The sequence below is a fragment of the Alternaria hordeiaustralica genome (genome assembly GCF_023758085.1).
Source record: "Alternaria hordeiaustralica strain BMP 2776 chromosome Unknown scaffold_18, whole genome shotgun sequence".
In the NCBI taxonomy this organism is placed as follows: Eukaryota; Fungi; Ascomycota; class Dothideomycetes; order Pleosporales; family Pleosporaceae; genus Alternaria; species Alternaria hordeiaustralica.
The window spans coordinates 470342-487808 of record NW_026056790.1 but is presented as its reverse complement, the minus strand read 5'-3'; the positions used below and the strand labels follow the sequence as shown (position 1 = coordinate 487808).

The window sequence follows — 17467 nt, the reverse complement described above, 5'->3', positions numbered from 1 at the left end:
GAGTCTTCTTGCGGATGTGATGAGGAAGCGAAAGTAGCTTCTTTGGATACCAAGTAATCGAATAAGTAGAGGAATGGAATAACGTTCCCTCCATCTTGTCACTGTGTGAGATAGGTCTGGAACATGCATCGACGTTGGGTCACCTACTTTGCACGTTGGCATATTGATGTAGGCTGCAAACCCATTCAGCGTTGCCCTAGGTTGACGTGACTTGAAGGATTCTGGCCAGGTAAGCGTGTCAGTAAGGCGTACTTGACACGTGCGCTTTCCCTTCTTCGGTTAGCACGAACACGATCTAGCGCGTCCCAGGGAACCAACCCTCCTACCCCGCAAACTTTCTCTCCATGTTTCGCGACGTTTGAGTAACCATCGATATGGATAGTTCAGCTGATCTCGATGCCTTTTTTGCCTTCCAGAATAGCCAGTTCGCCTCGGACCACGCCTTAGATGATGGCAGCTTCGTCGGCTTGTCCGAAGCCCTGGGGGCCTCGAATGCGGTGCCGAATCAGTACAATGAAAGCTGGATGATGGATCCATCGTTTTTGGACCCTTCGAATCATTCTACCGCCTCTTCGTCGCCGTTTACGCCAAGCGCATCGATATCCAGACCTAAGCTTGGCAGTCGCTTCTCCAGAGAAGTCATCCGTACACTCAAAGACTGGCTTACTGTTCATCAAAAGCATCCTTACCCCAGTGAAGGCGAGATGATGGCTCTTCAGGACCGTACGGGGTTGAACAAAGCGCAATTGACGAATTGGTTCGCGAATGCCCGTCGGCGTGGCAAGGTGCAAAGTGTCCGTCCCACTTCGCCGCAAGTAAAGAACTCGCCCACTACTCCGGTCGATATCATCCCAAGACCTGGCACGCCTGCGGTTAGGATGGCGTCGAATCATAAAGACCCTATGCAACGTTGGGTGGAATCGCCGCCGGAGCATGAACCTGCTGCTGTTGGCGACATTGCGCGTGCGATGGCTTCTACTTCACGTGAGTCATCCAATCATATTATGCACTGATAGCACTTTACTGACTGTGTCAAGATGAAGATGCTGGAGACTTTGCGTATCATCAACCATGGGAATCGCCTTATGCCATGTCTTCGGCAAGCAGTGCAAGAACCTCCCAATCGAGTGAATTCTCGGGGCATTGCTCATCAGGCTCGCAAACATCTCTCAAAGTACGTCGCGCACCGCGGAAGAAGCGGGCCACGCGACGTCGACGTCTTGATACGGAGAAAATCGCACCCATTGGCATGCCCTACCAATGCACGTTTTGCACTGAGGTCTTCAAGACTAAGTACGACTGGCAACGCCACGAGAAGTCACTTCATCTACCGCTGGAGAGATGGATCTGCGCACTCCAAGGCTCTCGCACTACCAAGGAGTCGATTGGAGAGCAATGCTGCGTCTTCTGCGGCGAGGTGCGACCAGATGACAAGCATATTGAAGCACATCACTACTCTGCATGCCAGGAGAGGAGCTTACAGGAACGCACCTTCCATCGAAAAGACCACCTCGTCCAACATCTGCGCTTGGTGCATGGCGTCGAGTTTTCTGAGTGGTCGATGGCGCGCTGGATGTTGCCTATACCTGACGTCAGATCAAGATGCGGATTTTGCGGTACCACCATGAATACATGGCTTGAGAGAACTGATCATCTTGCCGATCACTTCAAGTCTGGTGTTACGATGGCGAGTTGGCAAGGTGATTGGGGGTTTGATGCGTCCGTTATACCGCTGGTCGAGACGGCTATTCCTCCAGGTATGATCCTCATGAACTGCTCACTGAAGGCTATGCATACTGACATCATCCAGATCTCATCGACTGGGAACGAGGCACTCTCATCCCCATGAAAGGTAGCGACCCATCTTGGGGTACTCCACCAAACGCATATGAACTGCTCAAAGTCGAAATTGAGTTCTTCATCCAGCGGTATTTTGACAAGCACGGGTACTTACCGGACAATGACGCGATGCAGCTAGAAGCATGTCGCATTATCTTCGCAGCCGAAACTACTTCGGTCATGCACGGACCAGACACCAACCATCTTCACGAAGTCTCATGGCTACGAGACTTGATGATGTCATCACATGAGCTGACTGAACACGCGAGATTCCAGCCCGTTCGATCTTCTCGCGAGAGCAGACATTTCCCGCTACGGATCAATGCCAAGGATCATCTCTTCGAACAGTGCCCACTAGAGGCGCAGCTTCGTGGCTTCGTCACTCAGCGCATAGCGACCGGCGAGGCACTTGACGATGCACAACTGCATCACGAAGCATGTCAGATTGTCCGGCGTATGGAGCAAGAGTCTAGTACTCCATCCGATGTTTTCGCAAATTGGATCGTCAAAGGGATCTACTCGGGCACAAATTGGATCTCGCTCTTCAAGCAACGCGGTGGCATCTCCGATGTTGTAGCCACCGACATCCCGGCAGATCATGGCTTAGGCGAATTACTAGACCTATCATGGCCAGCCTCGCCGCTCAAAGAAGCATCCACTTCCGCTCTCGGGACCGCAAGTCCATCTAAGCAAACCCACGACTACTTCACTACGCTTCCCACTTTCTCGGAAGAACCCATAGTCTCACCCGAATCTACAGCGCAAACGGACATGTACGGTCGGTTGCGATCGCTGCTACCCGACGACACCAACTTCTACCGGATCTTTGACAGCGACATGCGGAGATGGGCGGCATCGACGCTTTCACCAAAGAATCCAAATTGCCATATTCCTTCCGATGAGGAGATCCAGCATCAGGCGCGATGGATTATGTATGATGGCGACGACCCGTGGAACCAGACTCCTGCAGATTTCCCGAACTGGTTGTCACGGTTCAAGAGGGAGGTTGGGATTGTGGCGAATGAGGAGGGAGTGAATCCTGGTGATTTGGTGATGTGAATGCAGTGAACGGACGCTGACATCGATCATTTGTTGCCGCCTAGAAGTACGCCGACCTTTCCAGAGCTCGTGCGCAAAGAAGAAGGCTTGGGTGCTTTCTACGGAGCACCCCCAGAGGTTCATAATCCCTTATGTTCACCAAGACGAAACATATTCTCTCTCAACCCACCACTTCAACATCTGGCAGCCATGAGCTCTCTACTACTGCGTGTATTCCGGCCCGTGCTGACCTCATTGTTTGAGTATGCCGGCTATCCTATTTCCGTGAGCTTTCCAGACCAACATACGCCCTTCCGGTCGAATGTCGCAGTGTCACCAGCGACCAACACCGAAACTTCTTCATCAGACCAACCCACGAACTCCCACGATGAGTTACCAGGGCCGTTCCGGCTATTCTCACTGCCAGGCGAGCTCCGAAACATCATCTATGCTCACGTTCTCGAAACGGATGAGCCTATCCTCATTGCACCATACCTCAAGAACGGAGTCTTACACCAGCGTCTAATCCTCGAGGATCCGACCCAAAAACTACGGATAGACCTAAACCAAATGAAATTCGTCTGCAAACAACTCCACGAAGAAACATCAGCTCTACCACCAACCCGCTGTCCAGAACTAATCTTTCCCCTCCGCAAAGACACCCCCGAATCCGCTTCTAGCATATGTGCAGAGTACCTTGCCGACGCCAAACCCGAGCAACTCAAGCACATCCGCCGCATCCACGTCCACGAGCGCATCGCATACAGACAGTGTCCTTTCTCGCCGCACCTCTTCGACCCTTGTATGTCCCAGCTCGTAACATTCGCCACCCACCACCCTTCCACCTCTATCCAAACCTTCCTCCATGCCGTAGACCCGAAGGTCTCCAACGACGTATCAAAATTCCCCATTGCGGGCTTCTCCTACGAGATAGCTCGCAAGCGGGTAGACTCCACCTCCGGATACTACAGCGCGTGGTACAACATCGACAGGGTTCTGGACGAGATGGCTGAGACGTGGTCGGATCATGCGTTTGAGCCGCAGCCGTTTCCCGTGAATTTCGTGTTTAGGTTGGGGTGTGGGGTGAGGTGGAGCAATTGGCAGCAGTGGGTTGGGTTGGAGTTTCCGAGGCCGCTGCTTACGAGGACGGGGGCTAATTATACGGGGAGGTATGATATTTGGTTTTTGGGGCGGACGTGAGGCGGGCGATGGGGATATTGAGGTGGAGCTTGGGGGAGGAGCGTGGTTAGAGGGATGGTGGCTTTCGTGATGGAAGCTATAGGACTGAGATTATTGATATACATGAGACGTTACCCACCATGCAAACATCGCAAGTGCCTAGAGCGAACAATGATTATTTCCCGAAATTCTCTGCATTCATACTAACTACGTAGCAGAACAACTGTCTGCGCTAAAGCTTCCGCCTCCTCCGTTCAACCCTTCCCACCCATTCCTCTTCAGTTCTTCGGTCCCGGCGGCTGAGTAAAGCCGCCATTGCGACGCGTGCCGTTGGAAGACGGCTGGAATGAGGAAGAGATCTCTCCCGTTGGAGTGAGACCGTTCCCAAAGCCCGAGGGGGCCATTTGTTGTCCAATACCAGGTGCTGACTGCAGCGACCCGGCTTCTTGGCTTGATAGCATGTGAATGCTGTGATACTCACCTGCATGACCCTGTGAGGACTGCGAGATATTTGGTCTAAGCGGCTCAGCCGCCGTCTCTATGTGGGCACGTGGTGCAGGGGCGAAAGCAGGAAACGCACCGTTTCGCGCCGCCTCATTCAGCTGATCTACCAGCGTGTCATGGTCGCGCCTCAGCTGGTCATGTTCTTGCTGCATTGCCACGATAACAGCCGCCTGTTGCTGCGTTATCGTCATAACAGCTTGAAATCGCTGCTCTTGCTCTTGGAACTTGCGTTCCAGATCCGGCTGTACTTGGCCCTGAGCACCTTGTGCTGGCGTGGGCGGTGTGGGTGATTGACCCACTGGAGCAGATGGAAACCCCGACTCTGCCTTGCGCTGTGCGAGTATCTTGGCCATGCGCTCGCTGGCCGATTCTCGGCTTGGCGCCTCACGCGCGTGGCGAGGCCTCGTACGCGCTCGACCACGATGGCTGCCGTGGAATGGGGATGACTTCCTGAACGGAGTTTCCTTACGTTCAATAGTCCTGTGGCCAGGACCATTCTGTACTGGGTGCCTATAGTCGTGGGTATACCCAGAGTTAGCGAAACTGCCTCGAGAGCCGTATGTCTCAGGTACACGGCCATACTCAGCGCTGTAGCTGCTGTTTTGATAGCCGGCATGATAGCCAGGCTCTTGGTGTTCACCAAAGCGCACACCGTCAGCCGACTTCTGGTAGTCGCGCACTACGATCGGGCGGAGACTCTCCGCGTAGTGTCCACGTTGTGGAGTATCATGTTGCCGCTCATCGGGCGGGCCATCACCACCGTTGCCAAGGCCTTGGCGGAATTGCTGCTGCGGATGACTTGCCATGGTGGTTTTCATGGTCGTTCGCAGCGGTGTGGGATGTTGATGCTGAGGTCAAGGATGTCGGTGTCGCGCTGAGAGTCGGAGGTCGCCTTCGTTGAGCCAAGGCGCTAGTGCACTGATCACGTGATCGATGACGCAGCACAAGCACCCTCTCGGCCGTTGCCATCACACAGCGCCATTGCTACAAAGCCAAAGAGCCATGAGATTCTCGAAGCTGAGCGACGCCAATCCATCTTACACCGCTGGCAATGCCGCAACACGATGAGGGAATTTGCAGTGTAGACTGCAGGTACATAGCTTGATCAATATGAGAACTTCCTCCATACATACATCAAATTGACATGTCTTTCCAATTTCAGAATGCATATAGCGAACATCACATGCTAAGGAACGACATCAGACTACGAACACAACGTATCCTTGCATGTTTACACTGCAAGCCGGGGCATACACACATACATGTCATCACACAAACGCGACTGTGCTAGAGATTCCGAACGTCAACTTACCTTCACTTCATGTCAGTGCGCTGAGCCCTCGCTTAGCCTGCGCGTTTGCTCTTGCCTGCTCCACACGATTTTGCTCTAGCAATCTCCATACTCTTCATTCCGACATCCCGACAGCGGTAGTCAGCGACAGTGATCAACAGCATGGCTCAGCCGACGGCGAATGCAAGTGCTGAGGGCGACGGCGCGGGTAATGTCACCTATTTCAGGCACTTCTATGTCACTAACAATGTTGCCAGTGCCAGCACCGATCCGGCCTCAGCTCCAGAGCCCGCTTCTTCGACTACCTGGCGAGATACGCAACAAGATATACAAGTACGCGCTAATGGAGACAAGACCGCTTCAAGTTGCCGGTCAGCCTTTGCAGCTGGCTCGCAAGGCGAAGTACAGGCAAATCCATCATGTCAACGAACTTGCGCAAACTTGTCGGCAGCTTCGTCTCGAGACGGCAGACATGGGATCGGCATGGAACTGCGTGTTCTCTTTACACAAAAGCCTTATACCCACCTCTACGCCTATCTGCCTGATAGTTCACGCAGATCAACGCGGAACCTGCGACTTCATCCACTTTGGTCACAATTTCCGCTGTTTCGTTGCATTTTGCATCAGACATCCCGAAGTCGATGTGGCTTTCCTCACCAAGTCCATGAAAATTGGAGAAAAGCCTCGCGATCTCCTCATCTTTGGGGCTGCATTACAGCTGTACTTGCGAGGAAAGCGGGTATCGTTCAAGGTTGATGACTGGTTCACAAATAGGGTCAACAAGAAGGTGGCTATGATAAAACATGAAACACGCTGCGAGACTTTCGAGGAGGGCAGCCGTTTCCCTCCTAACTTGAAAATCTTCCCAGACGAAGATTATGATGAGACACCCATCAGACACTCTCGCATGAAAAGGATGGAAGGGTTTGAAGACCGGGTAGCGCAGATTCGTGGCTGGTTCGAACGTGGTATTTGAGTGGGCGTTGACTGGTGTTTTGAGCAGTGCTAAAACTTGCAGCTTGCTATCAACGAGACGAGGTACTTGCGCGGTTGAAGAAAATCTCGAGGCAAGAAAGGATGGAATGAATTAGAACAGATTTGCCGGCGCCTCAGCTGCGCATACACTACCTACACATGATAATGTAGCAAGCTCTCTTGACTCTTTAATACAGCACACTGAGGTCATTACACGTTCAATCGGACGACGATCGTAAACTGCGTGGACAGTGTCCAAGTCTGTGGTGTCAGTTTGTTGTTAGATGTTGCACATGTAGCGCGACTCAGTCTGAGAGATTGGCTGCCGTACACCAGGGAAGACTGCACATGGCCAGTATTGTAATGAAGCAGAAATGCTCGACGCAGCAGTTAGGAGCACACTGGTTGCATGATTCGTGCGAGAAGAACATGGTGTATGTTGTCGGTTTTGGTATGACAAAGGATGTGTCAAGGAACGCACGCTGTCATGTCCTTTCTGGTGGCTAGCGGGGCTTGGCGATAACTAATCCGCATTACCCCAGAGCTCCTTCTCCACACCCCATTCCGCCCCATCCGAAAGGAAACAGCCAGCACACGCTCTGCAGAAGCCATTGCGAAGGCACAACAAGACACGGAACTGTGAGAGATGTGCTGCTACTGCTTTTGCCTTCTTAAAAGTCTTGTACGAATGTTACCGTCCTTACAGCTCCAATGCGACATTCACCACAGCAGCATCGCGCTTCGCGGAGGTGGCCTGAACCTTTCCCAAAGCAGGATGCCATCCGCCATGCGGGAAGCTTTCGCGCTTCTCGACTCAGGCAGAGGATGAAAGGAGGCTCAACAGAGGCGATACATTAGGCAAAAGAAACGGCAGTCGGCTCGTTCATCACGGGACTACATCATTCATTGGTGGATCGGCGTCTCTCTGGGGTCGAAGCATCTCCACAGCCGGAGGAAAGCCGTCCGAAGTAATTTGTATAAGAGGTCGCGCTCCCCACGGGGTGCAATGTCTGTTTGGCTCTTTTCAGAACGACGGCGACATGTTGCTACCAAGCTTAAGAGGAATGGCTCTTTTGCAATATTGCGCTCAATCGAATGGTTGATACCGGTACGTATATTTGCTTATTTCGTCGCATCACGCATCTTTCTGTTTGCGGTCGGCACCCCATACTCACACCACCCACGGGGTACCTGTCTACTATAGCACGGAGTCAAGGCTAACCATCGTAGACGTGTCTGGAGACTCCATCAACGTGTCTCCCCACATGCGCACCACAACCGTCATCCCACATACTGCCGTTCCCAACATCCGGTAACCCCTCGGTCTCCCGAACATCACCCGGTCTCACAATCTCGACGCGAAAGCGTGACCTGGATGTCGGCACCTGTCACATTGCTCATCTCACGATGCTCTCGCATTGCTCCACACGGACCCGTATTTCTCAGAAACTTCAGGACTCTTGGCTCAGGATTTTCACGCTTTGATGCACCCAGCGGGCCGCTAGCGCTGCAACCTCGGAGTCGGAGATGAGGTTTTTATCGCGCGTCGGCCAAGACCGGCGTTTGCTGGGAAACCTGCCAAGTTCGTACCGCCGACACCGAGATGCGCTGCCAGCGATGAAAAATCACGGTGACGTAGAGGTGGACATCTGACGTCGCAAGTCTCGATTTACCGCGCTCCGCGAAGAATTTGGATATCCCGCAGGAACTGTCACCCCCGGTTTTCTAATGCAGAAGCTCTGGCGCACCAGTTACCGGCTACTAGGACGAACAACGTGCTGCCCTAGCTGGAGAACAACCTTTTCGTTCCGGCTACCCTCCAATGGCGACCAGATGGACTTGTCACCGGTGTGAACGATCCAACGCGACTTGAGGCTCTGCGGAAGCTAGCGAGTACCGTCACGTCCGTGCGTACACGTCTTGCATATTGTCCAACGATATGAGGCACTTGTCAGCCTCGTCTGCACTATAGACGCGTCTATGCCCCTGCATAAGGAAACATCCCGGGTAGCTCCAAGCTATCTCATAGGCCGGCTGGATGAAGTCTAACATTGGATACTCGGATGGAGCAGTTCGCCGATACTGAAGCGCACCCCATCATCACCATCCACAATGGCTGTGTAAGGGGAAACCGTTGCAGCACGCGATACTGGAGGCACTGGGGCAAGATCACAAACTATGCGACCCCGTATACGACCCCAAGGGGCAATCCACCAGAACCGGAAGGGTGGTATACTTGCAACAGCTGCAGTGGGCCGATCGTTGCACTATCAACTGTCTGTGCTTCTCGGCGTGTCCAGCAACCATTCCGATACTACGCGATGAAGAAAATTCACGACCGGCAGCTCTCCGGCTCGAGCGTGCTCGTGACAGGCTGCCCCATTGCCAGCTCCAGCTCCACGATGCGATGTCATCATACCTCCGTTGTCAGGGCGCTCGTGCGAGCATATCTCCTTTCGCCTCCATGGCTAGGGCGTTCTGGAAAATGTTAGTCGGATGGATATGCGGATGAGACTGACACTGGGGCTCCACTGTCAATAGACCCTACGAACCCGTCTCCGCATGCATTTTCTGCTATTTATACGGCGCAGCCTTCTCCTCACAGCCCACACTGGTCTCCTCTTCTCCAGCTTCTCTCCAGCTCGCTTTATTTGAGACGTATACCCCGCGCTGCAGACCAGCTCGACTTTTGCTCGATACCCTTTTGCTTTTCTCTATTGATTCCTAATTACCACGCGCCCAACATGACGGTCATGTCGCGTTTCTTCAAGAAGAAGGCGACCGAGGAGGAGATCCACGAGAAGGGAACACCCAACACCGCCACTCCTGCGGACACACCCCCCAGGGGAAATTCTGAGACCGTCCAGGCTGCGGATCTCGAGCCCAAGGGCCGCGTGCCTGCCATTGCCGTTATCCTCGGTGCTTGTGCCAGTATCGGTGGATTCATGTTCGGATATGAGTCTGGACAGATCTCTGGTTTCCTAGAGATGGACGACTTCAAGGCGCGTTTCGGCGGTGAGAACAACGAGTTCTCTGCTGTCCGCTCTGGTGCCATTGTCGGTCTTCTTGCGTAAGTCCTTTCCTCCGCAACGCGATGAACGCGTCTAACAATCTCCCAGTGTCGGTACTCTCTTCGGATGCTTAGGCTCAGCTCCTCTCGCTGACACCTTCGGTCGTCGTCTTACTATCTCCGGTTCCGCCTTTTTCTACATCATCGGTGTCATTATCGAAATCACCAGCAAGAACGTCTGGGTTCAATTCGCCATGGGTCGCTTCACTGCCGGTCTCGGTATCGGAGCTCTCTCCACCGTCGTTCCCATGTACCAATCCGAATCGATCCCCAAGCGCATTCGTGGTGCCACTGTCTCCTCTTACCAACTGTTCATCACCCTCGGTATCTGGACCGCATACATGGTCAACTACGGCACAGAGAAGGACTACGTCAACAGCGCCCAATGGCGCATTCCGAACGGTCTTTCCGCACTCTGGGCCATCATCCTTGGTAGCACCATCCTCCTCCTCCCCGAGTCCCCCCGCTACGCATACCGCAAGGGCAAGGTCGACGAGGCTCGCATGAACATGGCCCGTCTCAACGGTGTTGACCCGCACAGCGCCTTCATCGACGCCGAGATTGCTGAGATCCAGGAGAAGCTCGAGGCTGAGTCTGCTGGCGGCGACCACCCATGGCACGAGATCTTCACCGGCCCCCGCATGCTGTACCGCACTCTGCTTGGTATGGTCCTCCAGGCCGGTCAGCAGTTGACAGGTGCTAACTACTTCTTCTACTACGGCACAACCATCTTCTCCGCCACCGGCCTCTCCAACTCATACGTCACCTCCATCATCCTCGGAACCGTCAACGTCGTTGCTACCATCTTCGGTCTCTGGGTCGTCGAGAACGTCGGCCGCAGAAAGGCCATGATGGTCGGTGCTGCCTGGATGGCCATGTGCCTCTTCATCTACTCCTTCGTCGGTCACTACGCCCTCGACCAGAACCTTCCCCAGAGCACGCCCGCTGCCGGAAACGTCATGATTGTCTTCACCTGCCTGTTCATTGCCGCGTTCGCCACCACCTGGGGCCCCCTCGTCTGGGCCATCGTCGGAGAGTTGTACCCTGCCCGCTACCGCGCTACCTGCATGGGTCTCGCCACCGCGTCCAACTGGCTCTTCAACTTCATCATCTCCTTCTGCTCTACCCTCATCACCGACCGCATCGACTACTTCTACGGTCTCGTCTTCGCTGTCTCCCTCGTCCTGCTCTTCTTCGTCGTCTACTTCTTCATGATTGAGACCAAGGGCCGCTCGCTCGAGGAGATCGACACCATGTACATGATTCATGTCAACCCTATTACCAGCGCCAAGTGGGATGCGTCGAGCTTGGCTAAGGACGGTCTTGTTGACACCGACAGGCTGCACATGGGTCCTGGTGGTCGCAACTTCAGCAAGGCGGAGCAGGCTGGTACCCACGGTGGTATTTTGGAGCCTGCTGAGCGCAATGAGAACCAGGTCTAGATGGCTGGTTGTGTGAATGAGGCTATGACGGAGGAGATATCGTGTTCACGTTTGGAGTGGACTGTGACGGCCTAAAGTTTTATCAGTTGTAATTCAGTATGAGTGTCCGCATGTAGGACAGGAAATAGGATGCCAGTATAGTGCATGCCTTCAATACATTATCATCAAATCACTTGCAGTCTTCTCATGGTGCGTGAATGCTTTTCGTTTTATTCTCGTATCTCAGCCCAGACCTTCGACTACTTCGTCTCCCTAATGCCGCAAATATTCCCGACACTTTGATGCCACCGGCCTCCCATCCCAGGTAGTTCATCCAGATCACCATGTTGCAAAAGCAGGATCCAAGTGATGTTTACACCCTACAGCGCAAGTTCCAGGCCGCTATGATACACAACGGAGTCTATGTAGTCAGCAAACGAGTTCGTAACTCCAAGAACTTTCTGGAGGGCATACCTGTAGTAGTGGATGCACCCTTCGCAACGACATCAGCGTCCACCCTCTCCGATCGAGAACTAGCACTTCACCAGCGCGACCCAATGTCTCTAGATGCCCTCGCGTTGCCATTTCTCGAACTCTCGGGCGCATATTTTGAGATGTTCTTCACCATATCTCTGTAAGGAGTCCTCATCGAAGACAGGATGAATAACGTGGCCGGGTTCTACACCGGGAAACATGCGAATATGACTGGGGATCGGATTTACCCGATCATCGTTTATGCGGACGGTGATCTGGCGCAGATTCCCAGGGACAACAGCATGGTTTGCGTGCATGTGCCTAGCATACAGAATGTTTCCAACCAAAATGAACCAGTGAGCGGTGGATCTGGTTTTGCTGAGGGCATTGACATATAAGTCAATCGTCATGCAAGGATGTGACGCGCCGTATGGTCTAAATATCTCGGCGGCCTTGTCCCAAGTGCCCATATATTGGGAACAACCCAACAACGCATCACTCAGTGTGACTTTCCGAATACACTGCTGCTGACGGGCCGAACACGTATCGACAAACGCAACGAAGCCTTCGACCTGCCGCTTGGACTGCATAGCGAGAACGTTCAGTTTCAGGCCCAGACCCTTAGTTTCGTGGTATAGCTGGCGACAGACGTATTTCAGGCGATTGGATTCGACATCGGGGTCAGTCGGACGGCGTCCTTCGAAAATCCTCCGGGAGGAGTAGGGTTCCCCTAGTGTGCGACGCTCGAACAAGAGCAGGCCGTTATCCTCAGTGAGTGCATACTCATAGATGATATCGCGGAGTTCTCTCGGTAGAGCGAGCAGATAATTTGGAGCCGATGGTGGTGCCGAGTCGCCCGTGGCGGGTGGCTGTGTGGGTGTGAGGCGCATACTGAGTGTTGATAACGGGAACAGTCAGCAGTGTGAGGGTAAGCAGAAGCGGAGAGGTGAGTAAAGTCTCGGTGTTGTTGTCTAGCAGGGACTAGTCCGTTTGCTTCAAGGCTTGGCGGGTCACAGAGACTCATATGGAAGGAGCGACTGCATATGTGACGTCACAGCGAATGGAGTGAAGACGTCAAATCAAGCAGAAGTATCGAGTGGATTGTGTAGTATGAGCCCTGATCAATTCTTAGACTCGGCGACCATCATCGCGAAAGCCATGAGAACCTGGACATGGCTGCTTATCTACTCTTGCAGCCGGAGTCGCTGGAATGTTTTCTGAAAGACAAGCTCAAGCTAAACATTTTCGCCGCCTCACTGATGGACGCGCTGTGTGATCCAAGAAGCGTTGACAACGACTCAGAAACCCTCCTCGTACCACTGTTTACACTGCGCAACCCAACCATCGACATCATCAATGTCAGAGTACGGAGCAGTGCGCCTGAGTTCATCCTCGTCGAAACTCCTAGGAAACACTTGTACAGCCGTCGAATCCGCCCAAAAGCCACCTCGAAAGGCACTGCGATAATGTGCCGCGCGGCTCGCGCTATCCCTGAGCTTTGCACTGGCAAGAACAGGAAACGTGCCTCTTATTGCACGCTGAACCACGCTGCCCCACCAACACCAACCCTGGAAACTCTGTTGGTCGGAAAGCCAATCAAGTCGCACCTCCACGGACAGGGCTGGATATTTCTTGCTGATCGTATCTGCCCCCTGCAATTCGTTGAGCAGTCTGCTAGGTGCCGTCTGCAAGATCGCGACACGTCGAACTTGTCCAAAATTCGCAGCCGAACAGTACTTCTTAGTAAACTTGTCGAACAGTTCGTAGCTGAATGGACCGGGGAAAATTATCTTGTTGTGTCTCAAACCGAGGCCCCTAGTCTCGGCGTACAGCTGACGACAAACGAACTTGAGTGGATTCGGATCGGGGCCTCGCGGATTGTCTGTTGCACGGAGACGAGAGGGAGAGGGTTCCGTGAGAATGAGCCCAGATTGCTCGGTGAGTGCGTACTCGTAGATGATGTCGCGCAGCTCTCTCGGGAGATCAAGCAGCCTGAAGTGTCCCAACGCAGCCATCTATTGACATGTTAGTTGAGCTTCTCGAGCGGACGGCCTAGCTAATGCTTACCTTTGCTGCGAGTGGCAGACGGCAGTTGACCCGGGAGCTTGATTGTGAAAGGGCGGTTTGCGCTTGTAGACAAACCTTGAAGGTGAGGTAGTAGAGTGTGGAGGTGGAGTGAGTGTCGCGCTTTGTTTACAGTAGTCCAACTAAAAGTGGGGCTGCTGTTCAAAGGTGAGCGAGGAAAGAGCGACCCCGTCTTCACGGTGAGATCCAGCCGGCTACTGATAATTCGATCTCATGGATCATATATTGACTATTCATCTGCAAGCAAAGATATCTGCAATCATTTCCCATACGTCCAAATCAGAGGCGCGTCTCGCTATACATGATGCGTCATGCGTTATATCTCCCTTTTCCCATTCCTCCACTGTCAAACTGGATGCCGTCGCCTTCAATGCTGCCGCTTGAACGCCAAGTGTTGAGAAGAGCCCGTATTATGGTACAGAGAAGAAGATAGATCGGTGAAATTACTGCAAAACAAGAACGCGAAGAAAGCAAAGGGGTATTCTGGGGGTATCTGTGGTGCGACGGTGGGTAGTGGTCGCACGTAAGGATGTTGGTGGGTTGTTGGGTGTTTGACGGAGGGTGTGGAGCGCGATGGAGTTACTGTTCAGTATCTGTTCACCTGGGTGCATTAGTAAATCTACATCTTCAAAAGAGGATATTTCAAGCACTCACCGGTATCCCGGGCCTCTCCGGGCGCCTCTCCTCTCGCGGTACTCGTCGTGTTCCTCAATGACTTCGACGACATCATCGCCTGGAACACGTTGCCGTCCCTCCACAATGATGCTCCTCGCTCTCGGTGGCGCACCCCTCCTCTCCTCGACAATGATCTGCGAGCGTCCACTGTTCCGCCTCGGGCTCCTGCTAATCTCGCGGACTTCCGATCGGCGTCGCGACGAGCGTCCGCCGTGTGAATTGCGTCGTGACCTGCGCACTACAATCTCTTCCTCTCCAGCCATGGCTGTGGTCGTGCCTGTCTTGTTGTTGGTGTTCATCAGGGACTGGATGAGCCAGCAGATCAGGAGAAAGCCGGCGACGCTGCCTAGCACGATGCCGACAACGGTACCGGGCTCGGGACCGTCGGTGTTGTAGTAGGTGGGTATTATACCCTGCTGGGCATATATAACGTTCTGTCGCTTGGCAATGGGGGCTGTCTTGGGCGCATCGAAGACAATCGCTGGCACGTCGAAGGCAGGCTGTCGGGCGCTGAGGCTGGAGTCGCGGGGCGCCACGTTGGCGAGGAAGCTGAGGGGATCGCGTACGGCCGGCATGGTGAAGTCGAGCAGTATGCGACACTGGCCGCGAGAATGCGCGCTGACGACGAAAGGGTGGTGTTGGTATTTGGCGTGTTTGGGGGGCCGTCGTCTGGGGGAACAGCAGTTCCTGGCCTGGAACCGACGATGCCGGCGCTAGTTGTGGGGTGGAGGTAGATCAATTTGGTGTGCAGCAACACGCAACACAATGCTCGAGAAGGAACAAGACAGTCAAGCAATTGAAGGGTGCCGAAAATCCGTCCCAGGTAAGAGAGGTGGGAAAAGCAGGGCGCGCTTGGGGATTTGACACAGTAGTGCGCTGGTTGACTACGACGCCATGATGCAATTATTCATCTTGTTATGGGGGCTGGGGCCCAATAATAGGAGGCTGAACCTCAACACCACCGCCCGCACCGCGCAACATCACGACACTCAATTTTCGGCCGATCTCTCCGCAAGGCTCTTTTTCTGATCAATGTTGTCGCAATGCATCGCCTTTCCTGTTCAGCATCGCGATGCCGCCAAAAGCCATCCGCAACGCTCCGCGGGAGGCGCAACGCCTGACTGCCCAATTTGACCTCATCTCAACCTCGTACCTGGAACCTTGCTCCTCCCAGTTGACCAACTCAACCCGCCCATACTTGTTTCTTCCTCGCATATTTCCCTTATTTGACTGGATCACCCTGCGTCAGATCCTGCTTGCGCCAACACTTCCCAGCCAATTGCGACGGCTTTGCGCGCCGAAGCCACAAATCGCTTGTCGCGCCGTCACGTGAGACTTCCGCGGACCCTCCTGCCCGGGTTCTGGTGCGATCGCGACTACCACAACAACATCCTGACTACCACCCAACACCATACATCAACCCAGCGCGAGATTGAACGACACCGCAGGCATCATTGTGCTATCTTCATTGACTATAGGAGTTGACGACATCTCATGGGATTTGGTGTTTGCTACCCACCTGCACACGTCATTTTCAGGAACGCGTGCGCATGGCAAAGCGCAACTGCTACACGAGATGACTCGCACCCAAACAGTAAGATGTAGCGTATATGTATTCGTCTGCCCTTGCTCTTGGGGGCTGATAGTTAGTGAGAAACTACCTTGTGATCGCTATGCCACCACAAGATGTGCCGTCAGTACGCGTGGACTTAGATGTGAGGTATGAACGGATGTGAATCGTATATAAGGTCTACCTAACTAATCTAGAAGAAGGTAAGGGCTATATATAACCTAGCACAGACTATCTATAGTTATGTAACAGCTGCACTATTGCTAACGTAGGCTAAAAAGAGTTAACTACCTAAACTTAATCCCCTCTAGTCCTTCGCTATTACTTCTTGCTTCTCTAGTAGACTCTAGTAAATAATACAGCCTATAGCAGAGAAGTCTTTACAAAAATAGTAAGAAAAAAAAGATAAAGCTTAGTTAGGCAAGTTTAAAGAAGGTTATTATAGAAAAAAGAGTAATAAGCTATAGTACTGCTTACTAAAAGAAAAAAATATCTATAGTCTATTACTGTGCCTGCGCAAATATATAAAAGAAAATATTATACATAGAATTGCGCTATTAAAGAAGTAAGCCTAGTAACTATAACGCTAGTGTTTGTATTATAAGTAGACTATAATAAGAAACTACTATAAAAAGAGAGTAGATACTAGAGTGTATACTTAGGCAAAGAGTAGAAAGAATATTACTTTTATTCTAGGCAAGTGTGTTATAAGAAGTTTTGTAGAGGTATATAAATACTTTAAAAAGATAATATTACTAGAAAAAATAGTATTAAAAAAAGGCTGCAAAGTAATATAATATATGCTAGAGCTAGTATTATACTAGAGTAGCGCGGCTTAAAGAAAAACTTTTTAGAGATATTACTAAGTAGGTAATATAAGTAATAAGAAAGTTGTAAAGCATAATAACAGAGTTAAGACTAGTAGAGTAACTCTTAGTAAAGTATCTATAATAAAAATATAACATCGCTAAGGTTAAGTAGTAGCGTTGTCTACCTAGTTAAGATGTTTAACTTAGTTAGTTGCTACGCTAGAGCCTTCGCTAGTCTTGTTATTAATAGTATTATTAAAACTAGGCATAGATAGAGCTTATCTAGCGGAGATACTATTAAGAGTCTAAAGGTTCTTTACTACTATATTAATCTAGTTCTTAGTTATGTCTCTATTTCTATATAGAAGATTATAGGTAAACTTAATACTTTCTTTTTTAGTATTAATAAAAGGCTTAGAAGCTAGCATAGAGTGCAGAAAACTATTACTATAGGCACTAGCTAGTACTTAATTAAGAAGTAAATATAGATTAGAGCTATTATGTAAAAGTATTACTAGGTTTATAGTAACAACAAGG

General features: G+C 52.0%; 5 protein-coding genes across 5 annotated transcripts; 3 read left to right on the top strand and 2 right to left on the bottom strand.

The window, feature by feature from the left end:
- Positions 1–1624: 1624 nt before the first annotated feature.
- On the top strand, positions 1625–2898 carry J4E84_007890 (uncharacterized protein; the record flags this gene model as incomplete). The annotated part of the gene is made up of 2 exons (XM_049390468.1): positions 1625–1757; positions 1811–2898. The coding sequence occupies 2 exons, from the start codon at positions 1625–1627 to the stop codon at positions 2896–2898; spliced, it is 1221 nt and encodes a 406-aa protein (XP_049241928.1).
- A 189-nt stretch (positions 2899–3087) lies between these two features.
- On the top strand, positions 3088–4292 carry J4E84_007889 (uncharacterized protein; the record flags this gene model as incomplete). Its single annotated transcript, XM_049390467.1, has 2 exons — positions 3088–3930; positions 4275–4292. The coding sequence occupies 2 exons, from the start codon at positions 3088–3090 to the stop codon at positions 4290–4292; spliced, it is 861 nt and encodes a 286-aa protein (XP_049241927.1).
- Positions 4293–9570: 5278 nt separating this feature from the next.
- Positions 9571–11338, top strand: J4E84_007888 (uncharacterized protein; the record flags this gene model as incomplete). Its single annotated transcript, XM_049390466.1, has 2 exons — positions 9571–9896; positions 9946–11338. The coding sequence occupies 2 exons, from the start codon at positions 9571–9573 to the stop codon at positions 11336–11338; spliced, it is 1719 nt and encodes a 572-aa protein (XP_049241926.1).
- A 542-nt stretch (positions 11339–11880) lies between these two features.
- On the bottom strand, positions 11881–12681 carry J4E84_007887 (uncharacterized protein; the record flags this gene model as incomplete). The annotated part of the gene is made up of 2 exons (XM_049390465.1): positions 11881–12112; positions 12347–12681. 2 exons carry the CDS (start codon positions 12679–12681, stop codon positions 11881–11883), a joined length of 567 nt encoding a protein of 188 aa, XP_049241925.1.
- A 1845-nt stretch (positions 12682–14526) lies between these two features.
- On the bottom strand, positions 14527–15126 carry J4E84_007886 (uncharacterized protein; the record flags this gene model as incomplete). Its single annotated transcript, XM_049390464.1, has 1 exon — positions 14527–15126. The coding sequence occupies one exon, from the start codon at positions 15124–15126 to the stop codon at positions 14527–14529; it is 600 nt and encodes a 199-aa protein (XP_049241924.1).
- Between the last annotated feature and the right edge of the window lie 2341 nt (positions 15127–17467).